This window comes from Heloderma suspectum, chromosome 4, assembly GCF_057233095.1.
Source record: "Heloderma suspectum isolate Gila_16-S chromosome 4, 16-S_ref, whole genome shotgun sequence".
Taxonomy (NCBI): domain Eukaryota; kingdom Metazoa; phylum Chordata; class Lepidosauria; order Squamata; family Helodermatidae; genus Heloderma; species Heloderma suspectum.
In genome coordinates, this window is record NC_139461.1 from 237,922,501 (window position 1) to 237,948,573 (window position 26,073).

The following is a 26,073-nucleotide window of genomic DNA, read 5'->3' on the forward strand; positions in this document are numbered from 1 at the left end:
TATAATTAAATGATCCACTTTATTTAACTTACTGTACATTCACTTCATATAAAACATTCCCATCATTGTGCAGTACCCTCCCCACTACTCAGACCCATCCAGTGAGTCACTCTAAAAGGCCTGGCGAAGTCAGCAACTTCAGTAAGTCAGCCTTGGCACCAAGACACCTAAGGGAAGAGGGCAGGTCCACCCAAGTGCCTCATTGGTAGTTTCTTGGGAAAGCGTGTACCACCCTTCAAGCCGGGCTGGCCAGGCTGTGCTCCCAGCTCCAGAGCAGCCCCACTCCCTTTGTGATTCCATTCAGCTCAGTCAGAATCCTTCAAAGTGTTCTGACTGGTTATCCAGCCAGCTGTAGCTTCACATCCACCTGCCAGCTGCAGTGGCATCTCCTTCATTCCAGCCTTGTACAGCTGGGCTGTGCAGCATGCCCCAAATGGGAGGGGCCAGCCGATATTAGAGCAGCCCTGTCCAGAGGTTGAAGCAAGCTGTGTTTATGACAGATTCCAGATGGTGGTACGTGGACACGAGCTGTGGCAAAGGGCTCTCGCTGTTCTGGGGTTGTACTGGGAATGGCTCCCGAAAAACCACTGTCAGGCTCTGCAAAGGAAGACAGACATGTTTTCAGCACTGCTGTCTCCAAGGTGCAGGAGCCCAGTGCCAGGAGTCTGCCCATATGTTACGCAAAGCTCCTACAGGTTCCCCTTGAGATGGCTTTCCAATCACTATTAGGGAGGAGCAAATGCAGGTCAGCCTGCATTGCTACAGTCAACGCAGTGCCATGCCGCATGGCGCAGCAAAAAAGGGCAGAACTGTGATAGCGCTGCTCAAACCCAATGCAGGAAGCCAGGACCCTCCCGCTCATGCTCGGCCTAGGCAGGAGAATCCCCTCAGTGGTCAAAGGGGCCCTAACCTGGCAGATTCATCCCGAAGCCCCACTGCAATCTCCCTTGAACTGCTGGCTTTCAGAGGAAATGGTTCTCACCGTTTTTCCTGAATGAGAATCGAGGAAAACAAGCACAAAACAGTCTGTGAATTTCTGGTTCAGAACAACCTGCAGAGATAGGACAAGAGTGCTGCATCAAAAGGAATCCTTGCACTATAATGAACACGCAAAAGGGAGCAAGGCAATGTCATTCCACGCAGGGGAAGCGGGGTGGAGCGGAAAGTAACATATAATGGGAAAGCCATTGGGGGATGACAACCAGAAGACCTGCAAACACAAACCTGGACTGAAACAGGATTCTCTTCAGTGAGAAAAGAACTCTCACTCCACAAGAGCTGCATCACGTAAGGATTTCTTTCCAGGGAAGCGCAAAGGGAGGCTGGAACTGGCTAGTGAAAATGCCCAGCTTAACCAAGCTGGGTGATCACAGATCACTCTTGATTAACTCATGCCAAGGTGGCTAGAAGGGGTGACGTTATTGTGCTAGGGGAGCCTTACCAGGTACTGGGTACCAGCATCTGCATTCTGGAAATGGCGGCAGCTCTGTGGAAAACGACTCAGTAGCACCTTGATAAGACTCTGGTACCAGGAGACTGTCATGGTGAGGAAGCAGCTCTGTCAGAGATAAAAGGAAGAGTGCATACTCAGGAGACAGAAGGCCTTGCAATGTGGCATAAGAACATAAGAAGAGCCCTGCTGAATCAGACCAAGGTCCATCTAGTCCAGCATTCTGTTCACACAGTGGCCAACCAGCTGCCCGGGAAACACAAAAGTAGAACATCAGTGCACCAGCACCCTCCCACGCATAGTTCCCCAGCAAGTGGTGTACATAGGCACACTTACTACCTCTGATAGTGGAGGTAGCATAGAGCCATCAGAACTAGTAGCCATTGATAGCCTTCGCCTCAATTAATTTGTCTAATCCCCTTTTAAAGTCATCCAAATTGGTGACATCTTGTAGCAAATTCCATAGCCTTAAGTATGCATGGTGTGAAGAACTACTTCCTTTTATCAGTACTGAATCTCCCACCAATCAGCTTCATGGAATGACCTCAAGTTCTAGTATTATGAGAGAAGGAGAAAAATGTCCCCCATCCACCATCTCCACACCATGCATAATTTTGTACACTTCTATGCCTCCCCTTATTCACTCTTTTTCTAAGCTAAACAGTCCCAGACACTAGCCTTTCTGAACAGGAGAGCTGTTCCTGCTTCTTGATAATTTCAGTTGCCTTTTTCTACACCTTTTTCCAACTCTACAACATCTTTTTTTTAGGTGCAGTGACCAGAATGACACAATATCCCAAATGTGGTCACGCCACAGATTTGCATAATAGCAGTATTATACTGGCATTTTATTTTCAATTCCTTTCCTAATTATGCCCAACATGGAATTTACCTTTTTCACAGCAGCTGCACGCTGGGCCAATAATTTCATCAAGCTGTCCACCACAAACTCAATATCTTTTTCTTGGTCAGTAGCCACTAACTCAGATCCCACCAGCATATACTTGGTTGGGATTTTTTGCCCCAACATGCATCACTTTACACTTGCTTAGATTGAACTGCATTTGCCATTTTAATGCCTGTTGGCCCAGTTTGGAGATATTCTTTTGGAGCTCTTCACAATCCCATTTTGTTTTAACCATCCTAAATAATTTGGTGTTATCAACAAACTCTCCCACCTCACTTCTAATTCCATATAATTTATGAACAAGTTAACAAGCAATGATCCCAATGAAGATCCTTACAGGATCCCACTGTTTACATCCCTCCATTGTAAGAATGTACCATTTTATGCTTTCTATTCCTTAACCAGTTACTGGTCTGTAAGAGGACCTCTCCTCTTAGTGCATGACTGCTAAGTTTGCTTAGGAGTCTTTGGTGAGGAACTTTGTCAAATGCCTTTTGGAAGTCCAAGTAAACAATGTCTACTGGATCACCCCCGTTCACATGTTTGACATTCTTAAAGAACTCTTAAGAGGTTAGCGAGACAGGACTTATCTTTGCAGAAATCATGATTATCATTTTTTCAGCAGGGCTTGTCCTATATGCATACTAGTTTTATCTTTAATAACGCTTTCCACCAATTTACCTAGAACAGACATTACGCTAACCAGCCTGAAATTTCAGGCTTTTCTACATGAGGCTTTTAACCCACCACTTTACTGGATTCTGCTTCTGGATTCTTTGTGGGATTAAGATCGGCTCCTTTACACTTTTTTTCTGGGGTTTTTCTTTCTCTGCCTTTCAATATGTTCCATTACACAACCAAAAGGTGGCAATGTGGTATAGCAGAATTGCACAAATATACTAGGGTTTCATGCCGCCATTCAAGGATATACCAGACTTTCCTCGTTAGGAAAAAAAACCTGCCAAAATGGTTGCAAAGCACAGGAGAGGCCTTGGAGGATGATGACAACACGTAAACCATCCACAAACTACAGTGAGTGAGGAATCACGAGCGCACAATAAATGCCTCATGTAGAAAGGTTATTCCTGGATCCCGCCTGGATCTTTTTAAAAATGGGCATTACATTGGCTGTTCTCCAGTCCTCTGATACAGAGGCTAATCTTAGGGACATGTTGCATATTTTTATTAAAAGAGCAATGTGACATTTGACTTATCTAAGAACTCTAGGATGCTTAACATCAGACACTGGTGATCTACTAGCTTTCAGTTGGTCAATAAGGTCAAGAACTTTCATTTCACTTATTATATTTCTATACCGCCCCATAGCCGGAGTCCTCTGGGCAGTTCACAAAACTTAATCTCTTGTCACCACTACTTGCCTCAGTTCTTCAGACTCCCCGCACCCCCCCGAAAACATCAGTTCAAACCTAGGTATCTGCCCTACATATTCTGCAGTGAAGACAGATGAGAAGAATTCATTCAGCTTCTCTGCAATCATTCCAACTGTCTCCACACCTGGTTTTCTGCATCTGATGTATTTAAAGAAATTCCTTATTCTTGGCCTTGATGGTATTCACGATATGCTCCTCAAAATGCATTTTTGCATCTTTTATTGCCTGCTTGCATTTCCTTTGTGCAAGTTTGTGTTCCTTTATGTTCTCCTCATTTGGGCAAGACTTCCATTTTCTGAAGGAAGCCTTCTTTTCTCTAATAGTTTCGTTGACACTGCTCATGAACCATGCTGGTGACCTCTTGGAAGCCATGTGCCCTGTAGGCTGGTAAACATGGGTGCTGTTCTCAACTATATTGGGGTTCTCTGAGGAAGTGTTTTCTGCCCTTCATGGGCTGCTGCAGGATCTGCTGAATGTTGCAAGTATATCTGCACGCACACAGACACACACCCAGACACCCTAACCCACCCCAGCCACTCACCAACTGGGGATCGATGTCAGCAATGGATTTCCTGTGCACGGCATCCAGCAGCTCTTCCAGCTCACTGAGTGAGAGCTTGCCCAGCTTCAGCTTGTCAGAGGCGAGGGGCTCGAGCAGGAAGAGACGCTTCCAGAGGTTATCACGGCGACAGTGACACTTGGCCAGCTGCACCATGTTGCTGAGCTGCTTCTGTGCGGCAGCCACCTCCGAGGCAAGCAGCGGGAACAGTGGGGATGTATAGAAGAGCCCAGGGCCCACTTTGACCTGAGGGCCGCCGGCATAGAACTCCCCACTGTCCTCCACCTCCTCCCAGGGCTCTGGGACTTCCTTCCGCTGCCAGCCACCCTCGGTTGTCTCCCATGCTGCACGTCCCAGAACTGGTTCCAGTGCCTCCCGCTGTAAACGTGGCAGCTTTTTGAAACGCCGCATGTCAGCAGTTAGGCGTGGGAACAACTCCCTTTGGCTTGTCATGATCACATAAAAGTGCAACCTGGGAAGAGGTAAATAGTTGCCATTACAGCTCATAGGTAGGATCCAGTGTTAGTCCTACTTAGAGTAGTCCCACTGAAATGAATGGGACTTAAGTTAGACTCACACTGGATACAATCCTCTCAATCTATCCCCAGGTGTCTCCCAAATAACCCCACTCAAACAGCCCAATTGTGCCCTAGCTGCTTCTAAGATACAACCTCTTCCCCACTCTCGCTCACTTAGCCAGTCTGTCCCAATAATCTGATGGCCTCCACCTTCTTGAAATATCAGCCAGTGGCCCAGACAGTTACACTGCCGCTAGGCCCCCAATAGTTGCACACACTCTTTCTCCTCATTTACTATGCTGCATCATGTCCGAACAGTCAAGGCTTCCATCTTCATGCCACTCCCACAAGTGGGCATGCTCCTGCCTGGCTTTACCCTTACCGTAGCATATGTCGCTCTGCCTCACTCTGCTCCTCAAAGGGCGCGGCGCTGTGGCACACCAGCATGGACACATCAAAGTCATCGTGGTGACGTAGCCCCTCTGAATCCTTGTAGGAACCCGAGCTGCAAGCAGAGAAGGTATGAGGGGTTTTCTGTGGGGTGGGTGGATGCTAATGGAAGAAAGCAGCTGCAGTCCTTTTCGCCATAACAGGAACTGCAGCCATGGGGGCTTGAACGGCAGCAGGTAGTTCAACTGAACTAAAAATGTAAAGGCACCATTGTCTCCTGGAAGTGACTACGTCCAACAACAGTGATGTTATGCCTGTTGCTTGACTCACCATCACTATGTGCTTCTGACATGCTGCTGTCTCACAGACACTTGTGACAGGTTTGGGTTTACAGCATCATTGCCACATTGTACAGTTTGGATGAAAAAAAAATCAAAAGGAGGTAGAAGAGGAAAATCAGTAGACGGGAATAGCTCAATAGGCTTGGAGCGGCAAGATACAATACAGAACAGAACACCCTTACCTGAGCCCGATGCTGGGGCCATATTATGTCAATAGCTCAAACCAGGAGTGTTTGCCCCAGAACTGTCATCCCTATGTATGGTCTTGTAGGCCCCTTCCAACCCTACTATTCTATGATTCTATCCTATAATACCATGTAGAATAATCAACTTTTTATTTGGGTTCTCATGTAATCATGTGCATTTTATGAATACTGGTAACTGCAGCAACCTGGTAATGAGGAAAGTTAGTTTGTAACGTGCTCCTCTTGTACCATAAAAGATGTGCACACACTGATATGTTTTATGTAAAAGGAGTAACCTACATTTGAAATGTCCCCATCTTACCTCGCCCTGAATGCTCAAACCTCCTTTTAATAAATTGCTATGACTTGTTTTAGTGCAACAGAACTAAAACACTAACATTTCACTGGGGTGCCACTCTCAGATAGACTGGTAAGAAGTAGGGTTTCTGTCCTGTTGAAGAGCAAATGTGGGAATTCTACAGGTGTCCCATATCCAAGACTGGGCAGCAAAGGATTGCAACCAGAAAGGCTTGGCACTTGGCATATGCCAGGTACTTATCCCACCTACATGAGATCCAAAAGCCAACATCCTCCCTGAAGAAACTGCTTGGTACTTTCAATTAAGAGCCTGAAATGCAGGCCAAGGCTGGGCTTACTTGTGTCCTAACTGCGGAGTCTGTGGGGCTGCATTGCACTGCAAGGGAAGCTGACAAACTGGACTTCTTTTGAAGAGGATAAATCACCCTGTTGGGATGGGACTCTGGCAGAAGCAATAAATAAATGTACCAAAGAGACAAGAGTAGGCAGGATATGAGGAGGGAAAACAGTAGTTTTCAGTAGTTGTAGGTAATCTGAAAGTCAAATTGCTCAAATGGGATTTTCAAAAGATCAGAATAACTGTATTAGGGCACCCACCCCCACCCACCCCACCAATCTCTAGGCAAATGTCTTACCCATATCCTTTCCTCAACTGTTTGCAGTAGAAAGAAGTGGCTGGTGGGATAGATCTTTGTTGCTTTGAACTTGTGAAGAAATTTGAGACCCTCCCACAGGTAAAATCTAGCTAGGGATAGGATTAAAGCAACCTTTAGAAAAATGAATTCAGTACTATTTATAGAAAGTGTTTTGAGTGCTGAAATACTCTACAATGGAGAAACTTGGCCTGAAGGGTAAAGGATGTAAAATTATCACTATGTTAACTATATTTAAAACTATGTTCCATTTGGAATAATCCAATATATATATTTTTGTAAGGCCTGTAACTAAAGACTTTAGATTGTAAGCCTACAGGCAGGGCTTGTGTTATTTTTAATTTTTGTGTAGTACCTAGCAATATTAGGTTCATAATAAAATTAACACCGCTATCACAGGGCTGTAAGGGATGCTAAACCTGATGCCCTTTTGAGTGACTGAGGTGGAGAAGATCGTTGACCAAACAGAGCACGTAGAATTCTGGGAGCTCCCAAGTCCTGGTAATTGGTACTGAAACCACAGCAGTTCATTACAGTAACCTGGAAAACACTCACCTGTTCCAGATGGAGACTAAGGCATACTCATTTTGCTCGGGCCCAGGGATCCCCTTCTTGCCCTCAGTGCTACTCCCTGGCCTGGCCATGCGTAGTGGCTTCATATGGTAGGTGCTGGCATGGTCAGTTATATAGTTGTACAGCTGGTGCGCTGTGATGGTGTTGGTAGGCAAGGCCAGTGCACCTGTTGGAGAAGAGCCAGGATAGCATGCTTAAGGTTTGTTTTTTTCTGAAAGCCACATGACTGCTGGGTTCTGGCCATCCATACAGGGGACCTAGGGGCCTATTTGCTCTGTAAGCAAAATTACTATTTTTGTTTCATGCTTTTGTATAATGCTTTGTTCCTTTAATTACTGTTCGAGCTTTAGAAGTTGACTAATTAACCCAGCATATTGTTTTATGTTTATCTTCTTATTCCTGATTTTATGCTTTTTATATTTTCACTTAGAATCTTTTTCCTGTTTGAGTCCCACTTGCTTTACAGTGGGGTTTTTAATTAGCTCTGACATTAAGCCCACAGTCTCCTCTCATTTGGTTGTTTGCTAATGGGTTGTAGTCTTTTATAAGGAGTGGGTGATGAAATTGAAATGACCTTGTGTTACGAAAGGAAGGGACGTATAGATATTTTATGACTCTGGCATACTCCTATGTTGGTGTAAATAGGTACCTTTACTGATCTTGAATGAAATACATGGTAAAATATGGCAGCTACCCTGGAATCTGAAATCAGGGTAAAACCAGACTTGTCGGTTTTTGACTGCAAACTCTTTGGGGGATAGGGACCTGTTTGGTTTTTGTTTTGCTTTGTTTTGCATTATACAGTGGTGCTGTATAATGCATCAATGATGACAACATGGATAGGACCCTTGCGATCCCCCAGAATTGTAGCCATAGGATAGACTCAGATGGCCCCGTAGAGCTATAACTTCAAAAATATCTCCCCAAATGCCCCCAGCAGCCCTCACCTTGGAATATGTGATTCCGTCCAAACTTAGGGATATCGGGGTGCTGAGCAATGAAGTCTTCCAGGAAACTGGTGAGGTGATAACCTTGTCGCAGTGCCATGTGAGATCCCAGCAAGTACTGGTGCACAATGCGCAGGTGGAAATCATAGCTGAATGAGTGCACGTGCATGAGATCACGTACCTTGTCACACTCCTCTGTGAAGAGCATAGAAAGCTAAGGAGGGGAGAAGAAAAAAAAATTGGAGTGACAACCTAGCTGTTATATTGTACGATGCTGGATATATGGGTTTAGGAATGTACTAAGAGCATCGAGCGGTGATGGAAGCAGCCTGATTGGATACTCACTTTGGTACTGACATTATCCAGTCTAGGCAGCCACATCATTCCTATACAAGGCACCAGAGTACTTCTTCAGCAGGAGAAGGCTTGCTTCGCAGTCCCTAAGTACTAAACTCTAGTGCTGAAGAGCTAGTCTTCTGCCCTTTTGCTTAGCTGCCAGTAGGAAGCACCATGCCTCAACCTGCACACTCCTCATCCAGCTAGCTCTCTTGCCTGGCTACTAAATTGCCTGTTGCGCCAAGCTTGGGCATGGGCAAAATGGGCACAGGAAAGCAGCAGGGCCAATTTGGGGGGCCATAGATAGGATATGCACTTAACAAACAATATGAACCCCAACCTTGTCAGTGCCATAAAAGGCAAATTCCAGGGTGCTGTATGTAGTAGGGCTGGCGCCTATAGTCCCCATCTCAGGAGAATTAGGTAACAACCCAATACAGCTGGATATGGGCCCTCTGTCCCTCTGAAGTTTAACTCTGCATATTTGGAAGAAGAGCACTGTGGCTGTGCAAAATGGGACAAAGACCATAGATACACATCTTGAGCGATGTATCAAAACAACTATGGAAAGCTGAAACAGACCCTTTCTAATACCAGTATCTGCTGTGCCATCGGACTCGGGGAAGACTCTGTGGGTCCAGAATCATGATCTTAAGATGATATCACTCAACATACATGCACAAAAGATATAACCCGTTGTAGGGGATCTAGTAGAGCAGGGGTGGGCAACTTGTGGCCTTCCGGATGTTCTGACCTACAACTCCCATCAGCCCAAGCCAACAATGTCAATAGTGAGGGATGATGGGCATTGTAGGCCAAAAATCTGGTAGGGCACTGGTGGCCCATCCCTGTGGCAGAAGGTACTTGAAGCTCAAACTTATCTTTTATTATTTATTTATTGTGTTTATGTCCACATTCCGCCCTTCCTCAAAGGCATTCATAGAATTATATATAAGGGTTATGTGAGAGGGCTCTGTGAGTGAGGAGAAAAAGGAACTTAGGAGTTGCTGGCTTGGTGGAATAGGGGAAGAAAACCTATTAATGGTGGCAAATGGCTGAGTGGAGACAAGCAATAGGAATTTGGTGGGAGCCTGCTTTTTAATAAGGCGATTAAGCTATGAAAAACACAGGGAGGGGTGTCAATGAGAATATTCAGTTAATTAAGGTAGTTCCCACAGTTACAGATGGGGGAACAGGCATTTCACACAGTGCCACTGGTATTGCCAACTGCAAGCATTTTCATTGTCTTTTCTGATACTCCTTCTATCCCATTCATAACAATTTCAGGTTGTACTTTTTTTTAAGGAGCAAGCTTTTCGCTCTCTAGACTGGAGGGATGAGCTTGAAAAGGTAAAGGCAGCAACTCCTAAATACTCAGAAAATATGGGTCTTGAAGAAGCTTCTTATGAGTGTCCAGGATTTAAGTAGCTTTCTCCACATACTTCAAAAGTTCCCCGTTTATCCCTGTGGATCCCAGTCCCAAATTTTCTACCATCTGCCAATATCCCATGAGCCCCATTCCTCCTCCTCCTCCTCCTCCACTATGGCAATTTTAGTATACGGCAGAACACTGCAATGTGCGTGGCTCTCAATGTGATTAACTTCTGTGGATGGACTGCCTCATGGATGAAAAATGATCATCCTGATCAAATAGCCGTAACATTTACACAATTTGTTCAGGCTCCAGTGTAGTGTTTAGCTTTTTGAGTTACAGGATTTTGGTTATGGACTTACAGATTATTAAATGCTGATGTAAAGATAGAAGCCTCTACATCAGTGGCGGGGAACCCGTGCCCCCCCAATATTGTTGGACTACAACTCCTGACATGGTGTCTTGGACTGATGGGAGTTGGAGTCCAAGAACATCTGGAGGGCCAGAGGTTCCCCACCCCTGCATGGAGGCCACTGAAAAGCATTTTCCCACTTTGGTGCCTCATGCAGCAGGCATAACCTCTGAAGGGCCCTTAGCCGCTGTGCTGGCCTTTGCGTGAACAGCACCTGCAGGCCAGCCTGGCATGGCTCAGGCAGTGGCTGCATCAATGTCATGTGCTGCCTGTGCCAAGGTCCCTTTAAATGCTCTGCAGCTCACAGATGCTATTAACACTGGAGCAGGCAGTCCAGATAGTACACAGTGCTCGGGCTATATCACTGCTGTCTCCAGAACACTTCCAGGGTCATTGGAATCCAGGCTGTCTTTGGAAGCCTTCAAGAGTTTTGCCCCAGAGTAAGGAAAGGGCCAATTGTTTCCCAGATTGGAGAGAAGGAATGGCACTCAAGAGGATCAGTTTTCTGTGCCCCCATGCCCAGTGCCACGAACAGCTCCCCACAGTGCAGTAAGAGACCCAGCAGGATCAGGAGTAGGTATGACCAAACACAGAACAAACCCGAACAGAAGGGGAGGGTGTTGTCTCACACTCAGTCCTCAGCTCCACCTAGTGAGATAACAGAAGGTGGCTGTAGCTGGGCACTTCCTGAAAGGCCCCCTGGAGGGCTGCTGAGCAGAAGCAGGGACCAAGACGCCTCATACAGGCCCTCTGTTTCAGAAACCAAAGCTGAGGACTCTGCCAGCCGCAAGAGTACTGGTGAAAGGGTTGCCAGTCCTACCTCCCAGGAAGGGCACATGCTGGTGCTTCCAGTCTTGACATCTGCACAAGAGATGGGGAAGCTTCCAGCAAGCAGATCTAGATCTTCAGGCGAAGGCCAAGCCTTCCATTATTTGGAGATCTCAGAGACAGTGTCAAGGCCTGAATGGCCGAAGGGGTCTTAAAGGACAGTAAAGCACAAATGGGTGGTGGAGATCAGCATTTCTGCCTGCCAAGACATAGCATAAGCAAGCAAGCACAAGGAGCAGGATTCAGACCCTACCCTGAGCTACAGCCAAGGGAACAGCTGGCCTTATTAAGTCTTCAAACTCAGCCACTACATTCCTCAAACCAATCCTTGCACATGTTATTTCAATATCATTTTCTACACCCATCCAATTCTGGCTCCCGAGGCAAGCCAGAACACAGCAATATTACCTGCGAGTTGACAGTCTGGCCCATGGGGATTCGGGAGCACTCCAGCGCATATTGCTTCACACAGAAATAGCAGCCCTAAGGAGAGGAGCAACAAACAAGATACTGGCTTCCATCTGCCCTCCGCAGCCTCCCATCCCAGATCCCAGCATTAACCACTGCCTAGAATACATAGTTCAACGAGGCATCGCTGTTTCTGTTGAGACTGGGCTGTCTCAACTGGTATTTTCCCCTCTAGTGTGCACCAGCTCAGCCATACTCTTACCTTCTTCCACTGCACTCACAGCTCACCTCTGAGACCTGCGGGTCTACGAACAATTGCAGTGGCACTTCCCACTTAAGCACATTGGTCTGCTCAGCTCTGCGAGGATGGCAGGAGAGCATGGCAGAGGACAGGTTCCACTCACCTGGAAAGCAAGCTCCATTAACACGATGCCTCCAGGCAAAGCTCTTTGCAAATGGTATGTGGTGACCGGAGGGCTGGTGCTCTGCAAAAGAAGCATTTGCACTGTTCTGGTGCAGGAACAACTCTTGAGCACGAAAGGGCTTATTTGTCAGTACCTAGAAAACACGCTCCAGCCCTCTCAAATTGCTCATCTTTCCTCTGAATTGTAGTCCACTGGGGCTGGAGCTTCTAGGCCAGCAGATCCCCCTCCCCAAAGCCAGGTTTACTCACCTTTGGGCTCCCATCAGCCTTTGGCCTGGTGTACGAGAAGGAGCCCCGCCCCTCATTGCCCATTGCCGCCAGAGCTCTGATCCGGCTGGTGCTGCTGAAAACCAGAAGTGATATTGGGAGGGGGAGATCAAGGATCTACTATCCCCACTTCCTGAGGCAAGAGTGATTAAACAAACATGGAGCTCTACGAGCGAACCATGTTTCCTCTTTGAGAAGTTAACGGTCCAAGCATCTCCCACCGATCTTTTCCCAAGCTACATTCTGCATCAGATCCTCCCTCAAAGCAAGCACGTCTATGCCATGCATCTGCTGCTCCCCGAAGCAGGAATTTCCCCTGCCTCCAATTCTAGCGCCCCCCTCCCCCACTGACTGATTCCCACTAACCTGCGGGTGGGTGAGGCTGGGCGCACCTGCACCAGGATGAAGCCCATGCTCTGCAGGTACTGGATGTATTGCTGCAGGAAAGTGTGGCACAGCTCCAGCAGCCAGGGCTCATCCTTGGTCCGACACGGCAGCCCCTCTGCAGAGTCACAGCTGTGGCTGCGGTCCCGACTGGATGCTGTGGAGTCATTTGAGCGGTGCCGCTTCTGAATGGCAAATGAGGAATGGGACAATGACATTTTCTCAGGGAAGCCAAGAGAAATGGCATTAGAGGGGCATTTGGGCTTTTGGCCTTGCATCAAAGCTTGGGAAACAGCTATGACTATTGGAGATCGGCACAGGGTAGGTCTAGCTATCCCCTGCTGGCTTAGGAGATGCGCTCTTCAGTGAGACTCCCAACCCTGTCATCTAGTTCAGCCCACCAGTTCAAACCAGTTGGTGGAATGGCCCAACTTCCCTAAGCAAAGTGAGGCCTCTTACACAACCCCTGGGCTGCCTTGGCATAGCCAAGGAGAACAGAAAATGGGAGGAAGGAGTCGTTTCCCCCTCCCCACACATCACCTTTCCTTCCAGCTTGCTCTGTTGGTCTGCCTGAATCTGCTGCCGGAAGGTGGGATCGAAGAGTAGCGGAGTGGCACAATAATGGACCAAGCGCGATGACTGCTTAAGGGTTTCCAGATCTGCAAGCTGCATACATACAGCCATCACATACCTCCAGGTCTATTTCATACGGTTACACTGCCTAACAGAATCAACCCCAGCCTTACGAAATATCTGGAGAATAGAAGGGAAGCTTCTATTGACAGACACAGTCATCATGAGCTGGGTTCCCAAGGGTTTTGCTCCTGGCCACAGACAACATATGCAAGTATGACACTGACAACCTGTCTACAGAGCTCAGAGAACTAAACTTGTGGTTTTTTGCATTAGTGCTTATCTTTTTATTTCTGATAACATGAAATTAAGTCTTGGCCCCTGTTCCCCCTCCCCCCGCCCCTATTACCACAATTCAAAGCTTACATGCTTGCTTAGGTTAAGTCAAGTGCCTGTCATTCTAAACACAATGATGTCAGCCTGCTGCTGTCAGAATGAGGAAGGCGTGTCTGCACCAGGGTACTTTGTCCGTTTATTTTGTCTTTCACTGACCCTCTTTGCATATCTGTAGTAACACACTTGTGCAAAGATCCAAACAGGAACGAGGGATAAATATGAAGCAGCAGGCAAATACACCTCACAGCAAACAGGTTTACTCACGGGCAGGTACTCCAGACTGCCATTTCAAGCAAAGTGACAATGTTCGTTATCCTATCTGCTCAGACATGGCAATAAAACATCACATGAAAGTTAGTACCTCTTCATTATTCAATGAGGTACTAGTTTCTTCCTCTATAAACCTGGCAGCAGAGCCCTAATCAGGGATGTTATTTGGACCAGATGAGGACTATAGCAGCTGCTCCAGGTATGTCCTTGGATATAGCTCAGGAAAAAATACCTGGTGCAGACATGACTTAAGTCTATGGTTGGCCTTCGGCAGGAAGTCTGCAACATCCAGATATGTCATGGTTTGTTGCTGACGGCCTTCGAGTTTCAGATAAGGTGAAGAATTGATTTATTAAATAAAGATCCACCTCACACCCATTTTACAAAGACTGCTAAGAGAATACACATTCCAGTTTCATTCCTCTACCCCTGTATGCTTCTCATACTATATTCAACACTCATAGTAACTGTAGATGCAAAATGACATCTCCTACCTACTCCACTCTAGACAGCCTTATCCCATGAATATAGGTGCCAGAATAGCATCTGAGGCACCCTCCCTCACGTTCCTCTCTTACACATTATTTTATTGAAATGGGATACACAGCCATTAGCAATGACCAAGGACCAAATTATATATGAATGGCTATCACACTATTCCCTGAACACAATGAAGCAGGAAGCATCAATCTAAAATTATTTCTAGGCTGCCTTTAAGGGTGGAAACTTCTTAGTAGTACAGCATTGTGACCAAACCTTAGCACTGCCCACATCCCAGCCCCTCCTACCCAAACTTACACTGATGGGCATGTTGGACTGTGCAGACCGCTGCTGCCATGTCACAAAGAGGTTCTCAATCTTCATCTGTTTCTCCAGCTCTGTGGAACAGGAACAGGAGCTGAGAGCAGGGCCAGAGCCTCAGGTCCTTCCTCAACCAGCTCCTCTTTTCTGACAAGCTGTCCCTGCTGAAAACTCAGGGCCTCTCGGTGCCTGACCCACCCACCGGCCCACTATAAACTGGATACCTCCAGGAGAGGGAACAAAAGCTGGCTCTGTTCTATGCCATGCCATGCCATGCCATATCTCCCACTCCCCACCCCTTACACCTTTACACCGAATCACAGCCTTGCTGCTGACTGCCCTACTAAATTCCTCCTTGGCGCATGCAGAGATTTTCAGGACATCCCAGTAATGTCGGGAACCCCACCGCCTGCCACAGCTCCAGGAACATTCCCCCTCACTCCTGCCCTTCCACTTACCTTTCCTCTCAGTGCTCTTGATCTCCAGGAACTGAGCTCCATGCTGGGCCACGCGGTCAAGGGCAGCCAGCTCTGGGCTGTGAAGGATGGGCCGGCTGACTGAGACATCCCGAAGGGCCTCATCGAAGGGCACCATGTCAGGAGGAAAGTGCAGAGGCTGCAAGGTGCGTGCAGAGCTGCTGAACCGACCTTGCTCTTTGCTTGGGGGAACACTGGCGCTCCGGATCAGGGTGTCCACCTCCAGGGTGGAGTTCAGGAAGGGATTTGGCTCCTAGGCACACAGAGAGGCAGGAAGAGTCATTTGGGGGCAGAGAGCCAGGCAAAAGGTCGACCCAGGAATGCGCAGAGCCAGGGGTACCTGTTTGCTGTCCTCGTGCCATGGAGTGTCCATATAGCAGTAGTGGTGGAAGAGGCCAAGCTTCTGGCTGAGCAGACAGTGTACCACATGGGCCCGGGCATTCTGCCACTGCAGCAAGCGCGTGAGGGAGCTGCTCAGGGCACTGCCCAGGTCCACGGACCAATTGTAGGTGTAAAGCAGCAGCTGGAAGGGAAAGGCAGGCCAGTCAGCCCAGTCTCAGCCTGCTGACCTAGGCTGCGAGCGCTCCCAGGTTCTAACTGGGCCCAGAGAGTTTGCAGGGGCCAGGCATTAACCCAGCCTGACACACACCTTTTTGTCAATGACCTCCATGAAAAGGAATCTTTGCCGGGGGGCTACATCACAGCCCTTCTCTGCAGAGCCAAGCTCCGTGGCCTCAAAACGCTGGAATCCTTTCAGGGCTAAAAAGAGGCACAGAGGAGATTGCAAAGTGGTGCTTCAGCAACTGAGACTCTTGCCTAGACCCAGAGGCAGCAACAGGTGTGCTGCCCATTTTTGGCCCCCTCCCCTGTCACTCACCTTGTTCTGTGCTGCAACGCCATTGGTGGAAGCTACGCCCCAGCAGGGTGAAGTGTCGAATGACTGCTGGTCGAGCACTGGTGCCTGGTGTCAGGGAATATGGCACAAAGGACGCCCCTTGGGGACTGCTGGAGCAAAGGACAAGGGGCTACATTAAGGTGCATTAATATCCACCTGATCAGGGGTGCGGAACCTCGGGCTCGGGGGCCAAATCTGGCCCGCTGGGGTTCTCTAGAAGGCCATGCCTCCTTCCCATGGTCCCATGTTTTCCCCCTCAACCTCTGATCATTTGGTGGTCTCCCTGCTTCTGTGCAGTCTAAAAGGTTGAAATGCTTCTCCTAAGACTTAGTTATTGGCAGTAATGCTGGTATCGTATCTTTTGCATTTTTGGCCCCACCCTTCTTGCCTTCAGCCCCATCCACCATTGGGTTGTGGTCCCCGAGAGCTTCTCTAAATTTGAATCCAGCCCTCCAGCTGAAAGAGGTTCCCCACCCCTGCTAGACCTCCTCTCCCACATGAATTACTCCCATCCAGCATTGTAAATGGCATCTTCCCAGCTAACCTCCCAAGCCAATTGTCAAGGCAGTCCAGACTCAGCACCTACCTGACTTTTTCAAACACTTTGATAGAGGTGTCATTTGCCAAAGTGGTGACCAGGTTCACAAACTCAAGCATGATGGAGGAGAGCAGGAAGCGGGACACACTCTCTGTGGCACATTTTTGCACAGAGGGACACCCTGCATAGGGGAGGAAATAGCAAGCAAGGGAGGGTTTGTGTGAACTCCCCCAAGAACTTTTGTTGTATGGCGGCATACAAAATGAATAAAGAAATAAAATTAATTAATTAATTAATTAATGTTGTATACTGCTCCACATTTATAACAGATTTGGGAGCGGTGAACACAAGAGATAAAACAGTCAAGGATAAAAAGATTTTAAACACCAGATTAAAATTATGCTATTTTAAAAACAGAATACCAAGAGAAACTGTGCCTGATCAGTTAAGAAATGCCTCCTGGAACAGTGCTGTTTTCAGGAAGTGCCGGAAACAATGCAGTGTTGGTGCCTGCCTGACCTCCAGGGGCAGGAAATTCCAAAGAAAGGGGTCTGCTGAGCTGAAGGCTCTCCTGCTGGAATCCCGTCGGGCCATAGGTCCATGTGGAACCACCAGGAGCAAGCCCTCCGACGAGCTCAGTGACCACGCAGGTTGGTAAGGGAGAAGGCGCTCTCTCAGGTATGCTTAGGGCTTAGTACACTAGTACTAAAACCTTAAACCTGGCCCGGTAGCAAACCGGCAGCCAGTGCAGTTCCCTCAGCAAAGGAGTTGCAGGCTGAAAAGGGGCAGCTCCTGACAACAGCCAAGCTGCTGCGTTCTGCACTAGCTCCAGCTTCCGGAGCAGCCCCACAGACAGGACATCGCAGTCATCCAGTCTTGAGGTCACTAGCGCCTGTGCCACTGTGGCCAAGCCATCCCTGTCCAGGAGAGGCCGTAGTTGGCGAACCAGCCGAATTTGAGAAAAGGCACTCTGAGCTGTCATGGCCACTTGGGCTTCCAGTGATGGATATAGGAGTACCCCCAAACTACAGACCTGATCATTCAGAGGGAGAGCAACCCGATGCAGAACAGGCACTGAGCCTATCTCCCGGACTCGGGAAGCACTCACCCACAGGGCTTCCATCTTGCCAGGATTCAGTTTCAGTTTATTGTCCTTCATCTGGCTCAATACTGAGTTCAGGCACTGATCCAGAACTTGCACAGCCTCTCCAGATTCAGATGTCACAGGGAGATAGAGCTGTGTGTCATCAGCATACTGATGGCACTTGGCTCCAAATCCCCTAATGACTGCTCCCAGAGGCTTCATATAGATGTTAAATAACATTGGGGACAAGATGGTACCCCGTGGAACCCCATAGCTCAGTTGCCAAGAGGTCGAGGAATAGTCACCCAATGTTACTCTCTGAAATCAGCCCTGCCGGTAGGATTGGAACCACTGTAACACAGTGCCTCCTATACCCATCCCATGGCGTCGATCCAGGAGGATACCATGGTCAATGGTATCAAAAGACAATGAGAGATAGAGCAGAATTAAGAGGGTTGCACTCTCTTGATAAAGGTCATCCATCAGGACGACCAAGGCTGATTCAGTCCCGTGACCAGGACAAAACCCAGATTGAAATGGGTCTAGATAATCAGTGTCCTCCAAGAGTGCCTGCAGTTGTTCTGCCACTACCCGCTCTAGAAAGTTCCCTAAGAAAGGGGTATTTGCAACTGGGCAGTAGTTGTCTAACACCATTGGGGCCAGAGTGGGCTTCTTCAGGAATGGTCGCACTAAAGTCTCCTTAAGGACAGAAGAGACCACCCTTTCCTGAAGGGAAGCATTCACCACGCCCTGGACCCACCCAGTCATACCCCCTCGGCTAGCTTTTATTAGCGGGGAGGGGCAAGGATCGAGAGGGCACGCGGTCGGTTGCATTGCTGCAAGCACCTTGTCTACATCATCAGGCCACAACAACTGAAACAGATCCCACAAAACTGGGCAGATGGTGGCATCAGACACCTCGACTGGAACTGCACTAACAACAGCATCAAGTTTGCTGGAGAGACAAGCGATTTTGTCCTCAAAGTGCAATGCAAAAAGGTCACAGCGGGTCCTTGAGGGGACCAGGGCCCCATTCACTGGGTAGAGTGTTAATAGTTCCCAGATCACCTGAAACTGGACAGTTACTTGAAGATGCAATGGAGGCAGCAAAGTAAGCCTTTTTGCCGCCCAGACTGCCACACAATAGGCACAGTTATGCGCTCTAGAGTGTGCTTGGTCATCCTTGCTTCAAAACTTGCACCATTTGCATTCTAGCTGATGTTCAGCCTGCTTCATTGACCATAGCTCCCCATTGCACCAGAGAGCAGAACGGACTCCACAGCACCAGAGAGGGCACTTGGGTGCAATCAAGTCGATGGCCCTCCGCATCTCACTGTTCCACAGTGAGGCTGTGGCCTCAGCTGGATCACCATCTTTCTCCACTGGAAAATCCCCAAGAGCATTCAGAAATCCGATTCCATCAGTCTCCTGGGGCAGACCGTCTGAATGGGTCCCCCACCCCTGCAGGAGGGAAGTAACGCTGCGAGTTTAAATTTCAGTAGGAAGTGATCTGACCATGACAAGGGGGATACTCCCCACCCCCAATTTTCGCTCCCCAATTTTCAGATTACTCATCTCACAGCTTGGAGCAAAAACCAAATCAAGGGTGTGCCCTGCTTCATGTGTTGAGCCGATGACAAACTAAGACAACCCCTTGGTTGTCATGGAGGCCATGAAATCCCAAGCTGGCGCTCAGAGACTGCCTCAGCATGGAAGTTGAAGTACCCAGAACTATCGTCCTGGCTTCCTCCAACACCACAAATGAGGCCACCTCTGCCAGCTTGGTCAGAGAGGCTGCTGGGCAGCAGGGTGGGTGGTACAGCATCAGCATCCCCGGTCTGTCTCTATGCCCCAACACCAGGTGCAGCCCCTCAAGGCCTGCTCCAAAGAGGAGTGGTTTCCTGGTGATAGAGATGGAGATTCTACGAATCACAGCGACCCCCACCCCCCGGCCCTCCAGCCTATGTTGGTATTGCACCGAGTACCCAGGTGGGTGGAATTGAATCAGGTCAACCCCACCCAGGTCTCAGCAATACACAACAGATCGGCCATCGCATCTACAATTAGGTTGTGGATGAGTGTGGTTTTATTGCGAACTGACCTGGCATTAAATAGCAGCACTGTAAGACCCCTTCCCTGCCAGCAAAACACTTTTTTTAAAGGCTGGGTGTGAAAACCTGATGCTTTGTAGCACTATCAGTTAGACCCAGTCATTTAGAGAGAGACTAAGGGCTGCTTGCTGTCCCGAGTCAAAATATCCAACACAGAAATGAGAAGGAGACCAAAATCTCCCACAAAAATCAGTACCCAGTGCAGCAATGTTCATATGGAAAAGAGGGAGTGGCACAGAGCTAGACAGCAACGTATGTCTCACATGCCTCCTCCCAAACCCTCTCCCTTTCCCATAGTCTGGGTCAAAAAGCCACAAACTTTGGGCTCAGGGATAAAGAGCAGAACAAAAAGTTTATATAAGATGTGTTCTGATCATAATACCCAAGTTATCAACTTTTTAAACTGTTTTGGAAAAACAGAAGCAGTGGTGAGGAAACAGGGCAGACAGGCAGGGAAGTGGGTCACTGAGGAAGGAGAGTACTCAACAGGACATACGTGCCCCGGCCATGTCTATTTGGCTTTATTCTGGTTTCTGAGCTGTTACTGTCAGCCTCATTTTTGCAAGCTTCTCTATCTTACTTGAGATGCTGGATGGGAAGGTTTTTTCTCAAAATTTAAAATTCTTCATGAACACTGAAGTAAAGGTGGAGAATCTCTACACGTTGGGCTAAACTAAGGTGAACTGAGGCAGCGGAAGAGGAAGGCACAGACCTAAGTACCCACCTAGGCGAGTCATGAACGCCATCCAGGACTGGCAGGTCTGACTGAAAATTGGGTGCAGGATTCCAACATCTCCCTCCTCAAGTTGGCAGGCCCGACGTCTGTGAAGAGGGTATCTGTTACTCAAGGTCAAAATCCAGGGTGAATGGGGGGGACAACAGAGAATAAGGAGGGCCCCAGAAAGGGGGGAAATCAGGCCCCAAAGGGGTTCACTGCCGGAAATCCTGCACAGTCTTCACATAGCAGTGCCAACTTTGTCCTTGTCATATGCAGGGCAGGCTCACTCTGGGGTGGGGAGGGGGGCAGGAGCTCCGTATACAGAAGCTGTCCCTTCCAGCTAGTGAAAAAGCTGGCTTTTGCATGGAGGAACTGCCCTTCCCTGTTTCCCTGGAAGGAGAGGCGGGGAACGAGGTGGGCTACCGTGCTTGCCTCTGGCCCTGGCCCTGCTCAGCGGCTGCAGCAATGCGCTCCTGGTTCGAGGGCTGCTGCTTGACGCTCTCAGTCTTGTGGCGGCGGCGGGTGCGACTCTCTTCAGGCCGCTCCAGCACAATGTCATCGGTGGTCTTGGGGCTTCCTTGCTCTACCATCTCTGGCTTGCTCTGAGAATCAAGGCAAGGTACTAAAGAGAAAAGCTTAGGCCAACATGCCCACGCCCCATGGTCTCCGACAAGATGGTTTCAGGCCCTGGCCCCTGCGCGTCTAGCAAGTTTTTGTACTACACAGGTTTTTGCTACACTTAGCATTTATTTAGCAGGACCGCATGCACTGTCACAATAATCCATACATACATCCTTGCAAGGTAGGTGAGTATTATCCCATTATATTATTTGCAGGGGACAGATTCTGTGGCTACCGCCCCAAATACACTGAACAGGGGGAGGCCACATGTATAGGATTGCACCGTCAGGCAAGAGCTCAGTCACGGAGTTCATGACAGAGCATTTCCTGGCTCACAGGTGACACACTTAGCCACTATGCCAGACCTCCACAACTTGTGACTCATCAAGCTGGAAAAAGGCACACCTGCCTGGGACCGCAAGAAGGGGGTGGGAAGGTTTCCAAGCATTTGGCAGGCCACAGTACAAAAGATAACTAGTGTGGACTGTGTTTGGCTTAAGGGGTCCCAAGTTAGTGCCGGCCTGCACTTTGTTATGCTGGTGCTTTAATCCAAAGTGCTTTGCTGTGGCTCTCCTCTTCTCCCTCACACCGTACCCACCATACGTCTCACCAACATCTTTCCACAGAGCCATTACCAGCATGTCCCAGAAGCTGCGTCGCCCCATCCTGTTGGTGGGTGTGACTGGCTCGCCAGCAATTGCAGTGGGTCCAGTGAAATGCAGGGAGGGTGGACACACTCTGCCTCCAGCAGGCCGCATGAGCCCCTTAGTTTCAGACATCGTCCGGCGCAGGCTTCCTGAAAGCACAGTGCCCATCAGAACCATGGTTAAGTTTCACACAGCCCCCCCCCCCCCACATTTATCCCAGGAACTCCTGATCCCCTTTCCAACCCCAGAAGATACATTGGTACTGACTAGGGGCCTTCCATGGGAAGAGTTGCCTTCTGCCTCCTTGCTTTCGTGAGCTTTGAAGCAACATGGCTCCTGATGTCTTTTGGAGGCTGCTCCAGCCCCAGTGGGTTCTTGTTGCTCCATGTGTCACCGAGCAAGCTGGGACTTCACAAAAGACAACAATGCCTCTATGCCTTTGGAAGCGGACCATAGCAGAGCATATGCTTTGCATACAGAAGGTTCCTGGCTCTGTGCCTGGCATCTCCAGGTAGGGATGGGAAAGAGACATCTGACGAGCCATTGCCAGTCGATGTGTAGACAATGCTGAGCTAGGTGGATTAATGGTCTGACATGGTGTAAGGCAGTTCCTACGAAGCCATCATCCATGGGCTGGTACAGACTTGGTGCAAAACTTCCATAGGATCCCATGACTGGTGGCACAGCAGCTGGAAGTGGTGCCAGTACCATACCAGGCTCTTACCAACATTCCCTGGATCCTCTAGCTCAGCGGATGGCTCAAGACACAACGGATTGGGCAGCACGCGAAATTCCATGACGGCGTCACAGAGGGCATGACGCAGAGCACCGCGCAGCCTCTCAGAAAGCTGCAGCAGGCTGATGTTACCCTTCTCCCAGATGTCAAGGCGCACCAGAGGACAGAGGGCTGTGGAGAAAAAGCCAGCATCATGAGGATGTGGCTTTGAGAAGGCATAGGCAATGCTGTCCCATGCCCAAGTTAACACTGGAGGCCACCTAGCCTCCCCGATATGCCAGCCTTACTCTGCCCATTATTTGCCATCCTTCCCTGAGAACAGGCAGAAATCCTGCCTTCCCACCTGGCTGTGATGTGTCGGGCTCAGCCTGGTGCTTGCTGACAGCAGTCAAGCTCTCGAAATCTGCCTCCTGAAGAAATGGTGTGCTCAGCAGGGCAGTGGGTGGCCTCACCCAGCGAGCCAATGAGATAGGATTTCCACAGTCATCCACGAAGGAAAGGGCAATGCATGCAATGCCTGCAGGGAAAGTAAAAGGCCTGCTTGAGTCCGAAAGGTCCCGGTCCTCCGTGAGTGCCAAGCTCCTAGGAGACCGCAGCCTTAGGGTACTTGTTACAGACACACAGCCATCCTTGGGTGCAACTCAGGGAGGTGAAAAAAAAATTGTATGCAGAAACAAGATCATGGGGGGGAGGGGGGAAACCAAGAGCCAAGGAAGCCAGCACACACATGGGAAAGGAAGAGACCTGCACCCACGGGGAATGGGCTGCAAGCTTTCACCTGGAGGACGGGGACACCATCACAGGCTCAGCAAAACCCAACCAGCAAAAGCATCAAGGAAACGGAAGGCAGATTGCCCCTCTCTCTGGGAATCATTTCCTAGTCCAGAAAAGAGCAGCAAGCAAGCAAGCAAGTGGCTCATCGCCTGCACTGTGCCAGGAGGGGGTTCCAGCTTGTGCTGCTGTGCAAGTGCCCGGAGTCTCTCTGGAAATGGGGAGATCAAGTTCTGTGGGGTAAATGAGGTGCCCTGCTTGGGCTCTTCTAACCTTCCTCCTGACTGCCAGTGTGTCACATTGGTTTAGTGAGAAGCAAGAAAAGGGGGTAAGACGGTGGCACTAGGAGTCACACTTTGCAGGCACAACCCTTGCGGATATTTTCATGGCAATGCTCACAAGGAGGATGCGCAAGGATTCAGTCCACAAACAGCATCAGCTGCCCACCAACAGCATGCTAGGCATCTAACTAGGAAAGCAGACACTGTTCTGCCATAGACAGAAGTAGAGAGTGTCTCCCCTTAAGCAGGAGGCGGGCACTGCGTTGGCATTATACCCCATATTATCTCATTCAGGTCTCGCAATATGCTCCCAGGTTCCTCTCTGCTTTTCCTCTGCCTGATGCAGAACTTGACTCCAGGCATGGGGAAGCCTTCCCATAGATGCAAGCCTCCTTGCCTTCAATAAACTCTGACTTCAGGCACTGCTGGAGCTGAAGCATGTCCAACATTACCTTACTGAAGCCTTCCCCAACCTGGTGTCCTCCTAGAGTTTCAAATAACTCCACCATTCCTGACCATTGGGCATGGTGGCTGAGGATGATGGGAGTTGAGGTCCAAATCATCTGGAGGGCATCACATTGAGGAAAGCTGACTCAGCAGCCAGAGGAGAATGGAAGCAAAGGAACGGCTAGAAGTGGCAGCTGTCCTTCTGTCAATTACAGAACCCTAAGGCTGGAAGGGACCAGGTGGTCACAACATTCACCTGCCTAAACAACTACATATTAGTCCAGCAATCTACACATCAGCCATAAACCACAAGTAAAGAACCTGCCCCAAAAGGCACTTGACCAACAGGTAATGCTGGATGGCGCAAGGGGGCCAACTTCCACACTACTGAAGGAACCAATTCCCTTCCCCAGTGCAAAGAAGGCATCACAATAGATTAGGTTCCATAAATTTATCCTACTCTTCTGAAATTTGCAAGACTCATTACTCCAACAACCTTTTCTAAGGAAGCTATTACAGAGGTTTATGCACTTTTTAATTTTATAAACGTATCGGGGGAAAAGAACTACAAAGGAGATTGATTCCTTATAGTAATGAAAACAAGGATATACATCATTTATTATTCCAGAAATTAACAAAAATTGACTATTTCTCCTTAGAAATTTAGACATGTCTAAGAGAAAAATAATTCTTCTACTCTCCACCCAAACCTAACAGTAAATATACAGCCATTACTTCCTATACTCACTGTGAATTCTTTAACCTAAACAACTAATCAGCTCCTAAACACCTCCAGCTGGGGTCTCCTTAGGATCAGGGAAAAGGGTGGGAGCTAGGAAACCATCTGCTGGAAAAGATCTGGGTGGCAACACAGAGGAGAGGAAATGTGGGTGATACAGTAGGCATCAGAGCAGAAGCCAAAACCACAGCAGGCACAAGATCAGGATGAGGACGGGAGCAACACTGGAAAAGTTCAGTGGACCACTGGAATCTACAGGAAACTACCTTGAAACTGGGAAGGTGGAAACAGGTGCTGCACGAGATCCAGCATGGAACCTACATGATAGAAGAATGTTCAGACACACTTTGAGGTGGTGTGTTACCTGCACAACCAGACCACAGTGCAGGTGGAAAGGGAGGCAAATGTATGGCAGAATACACACATGTACACACACACACAAAACAAACTGGCCACAAATTGATCGTACAAGCCAGTGACAGTTTCTAACAGTCCATGGACCACCAACTGGAAAACCCCACCCCTACACTGAACCATATTAGTTCCTGTTTGAACCCTGGCTCTCTGTTCAACAATAACATCCCTTCACCCACAGGTCATCTCATTTTTCTCCCCTTTGCTATGGATTAGTTCCAACAAATGTGTGATTGGCAGTGAGCAGCAGCCACCATCACTGCATAAGGACTTTTGGGGGAAGAACTCATAAATCCATAATTCCTCTTCACCCTGCCAGGATCAGAGCACTACTAGACAAACAGGAGCACATATGCCATAGTGGTTTGGCTCACACAGATCAAGCAGGAAGTAGATGACTCTTCAGAACATCTTCTGGCTCCTGGGTAGCCTACCCAGCCCCTGCACACACACCTGGCTGCTACTGCCCTTGGAGAGGTTGCCCAGGACTCTTTCCCTCCATCAACTGCTCCATCAGCACAACAGGATCAGGCTGCAGAACAGAGGGATGCTTGTTACCTTTGCCCCCTGTGCCCTGGCCTCCGGGCTTGTTGTACAGGTAGAGATCCAGGTCAGGGCTGCTATTACTCTGGTGGAAATAGTGCTGAAAAGCAAGACAAGAATTGTTAATCGACTATGGCTGGGATATGCCTCCTCATCAAAATGGAGAGCAACTTTGGGAATCCTTTGAGAACAAACATGTGGGACATAAAATACAGCAAAGAATAAATACATGATCCTTCTTACAGTGGAGCGTTTCGGGAGCACAGCCGGCTTTGGGATTTTCTCCCAGTCCAATAAAAGGTTGACACAGCAGTAGAACAAGCATTTGCTGTTAATCATAAAGACAGCT

The 26,073-nt window shown here is 48.7% G+C and overlaps 2 protein-coding genes across 13 annotated transcripts in view; one reads left to right on the forward strand and one right to left on the reverse strand.

Moving 5' to 3' along the window:
• HYI (hydroxypyruvate isomerase (putative)) overlaps positions 1–570 on the forward strand; it is an 8,376-nt gene extending 7,806 nt beyond the window's left edge. Inside the window, exon 8 of the mRNA XM_084852797.1 lies at positions 1–570. This exon is cut by the window's left edge and continues 1,206 nt beyond it. The gene's annotated coding sequence lies outside the window, so the exon portion shown is untranslated.
• Positions 1–26,073, reverse strand: part of SZT2 (SZT2 subunit of KICSTOR complex) — a 103,625-nt gene that overhangs the window by 1,569 nt on the left and 75,983 nt on the right. For 3 of the 12 annotated variants that reach the window (XM_084852785.1, XM_084852787.1, XM_084852783.1), the window contains exons 49-73: positions 25,740–25,824; positions 25,034–25,084; positions 22,873–23,046; positions 22,518–22,700; positions 21,782–21,942; positions 20,949–21,127; positions 20,532–20,629; positions 16,661–16,793; positions 16,057–16,184; positions 15,829–15,938; positions 15,520–15,702; positions 15,162–15,432; positions 14,701–14,780; positions 13,204–13,329; positions 12,646–12,848; positions 12,262–12,355; positions 11,993–12,073; positions 11,589–11,663; positions 8,233–8,446; positions 7,268–7,451; positions 5,208–5,330; positions 4,290–4,779; positions 1,442–1,558; positions 983–1,051; positions 1–597 (exon numbers count right to left, since the gene is read on the reverse strand). The exon at positions 1–597 is cut by the window's left edge and continues 1,569 nt beyond it. In XM_084852785.1, the coding sequence (XP_084708911.1) occupies positions 454–597; positions 983–1,051; positions 1,442–1,558; positions 4,290–4,779; positions 5,208–5,330; positions 7,268–7,451; positions 8,233–8,446; positions 11,589–11,663; positions 11,993–12,073; positions 12,262–12,355; positions 12,646–12,848; positions 13,204–13,329; positions 14,701–14,780; positions 15,162–15,432; positions 15,520–15,702; positions 15,829–15,938; positions 16,057–16,184; positions 16,661–16,793; positions 20,532–20,629; positions 20,949–21,127; positions 21,782–21,942; positions 22,518–22,700; positions 22,873–23,046; positions 25,034–25,084; positions 25,740–25,824 (3,756 nt within the window). In that variant the 3' untranslated portion in view covers positions 1–453. The other 9 variants (XM_084852792.1, XM_084852791.1, XM_084852790.1 and 6 more) reach the window with 8 other exon arrangements.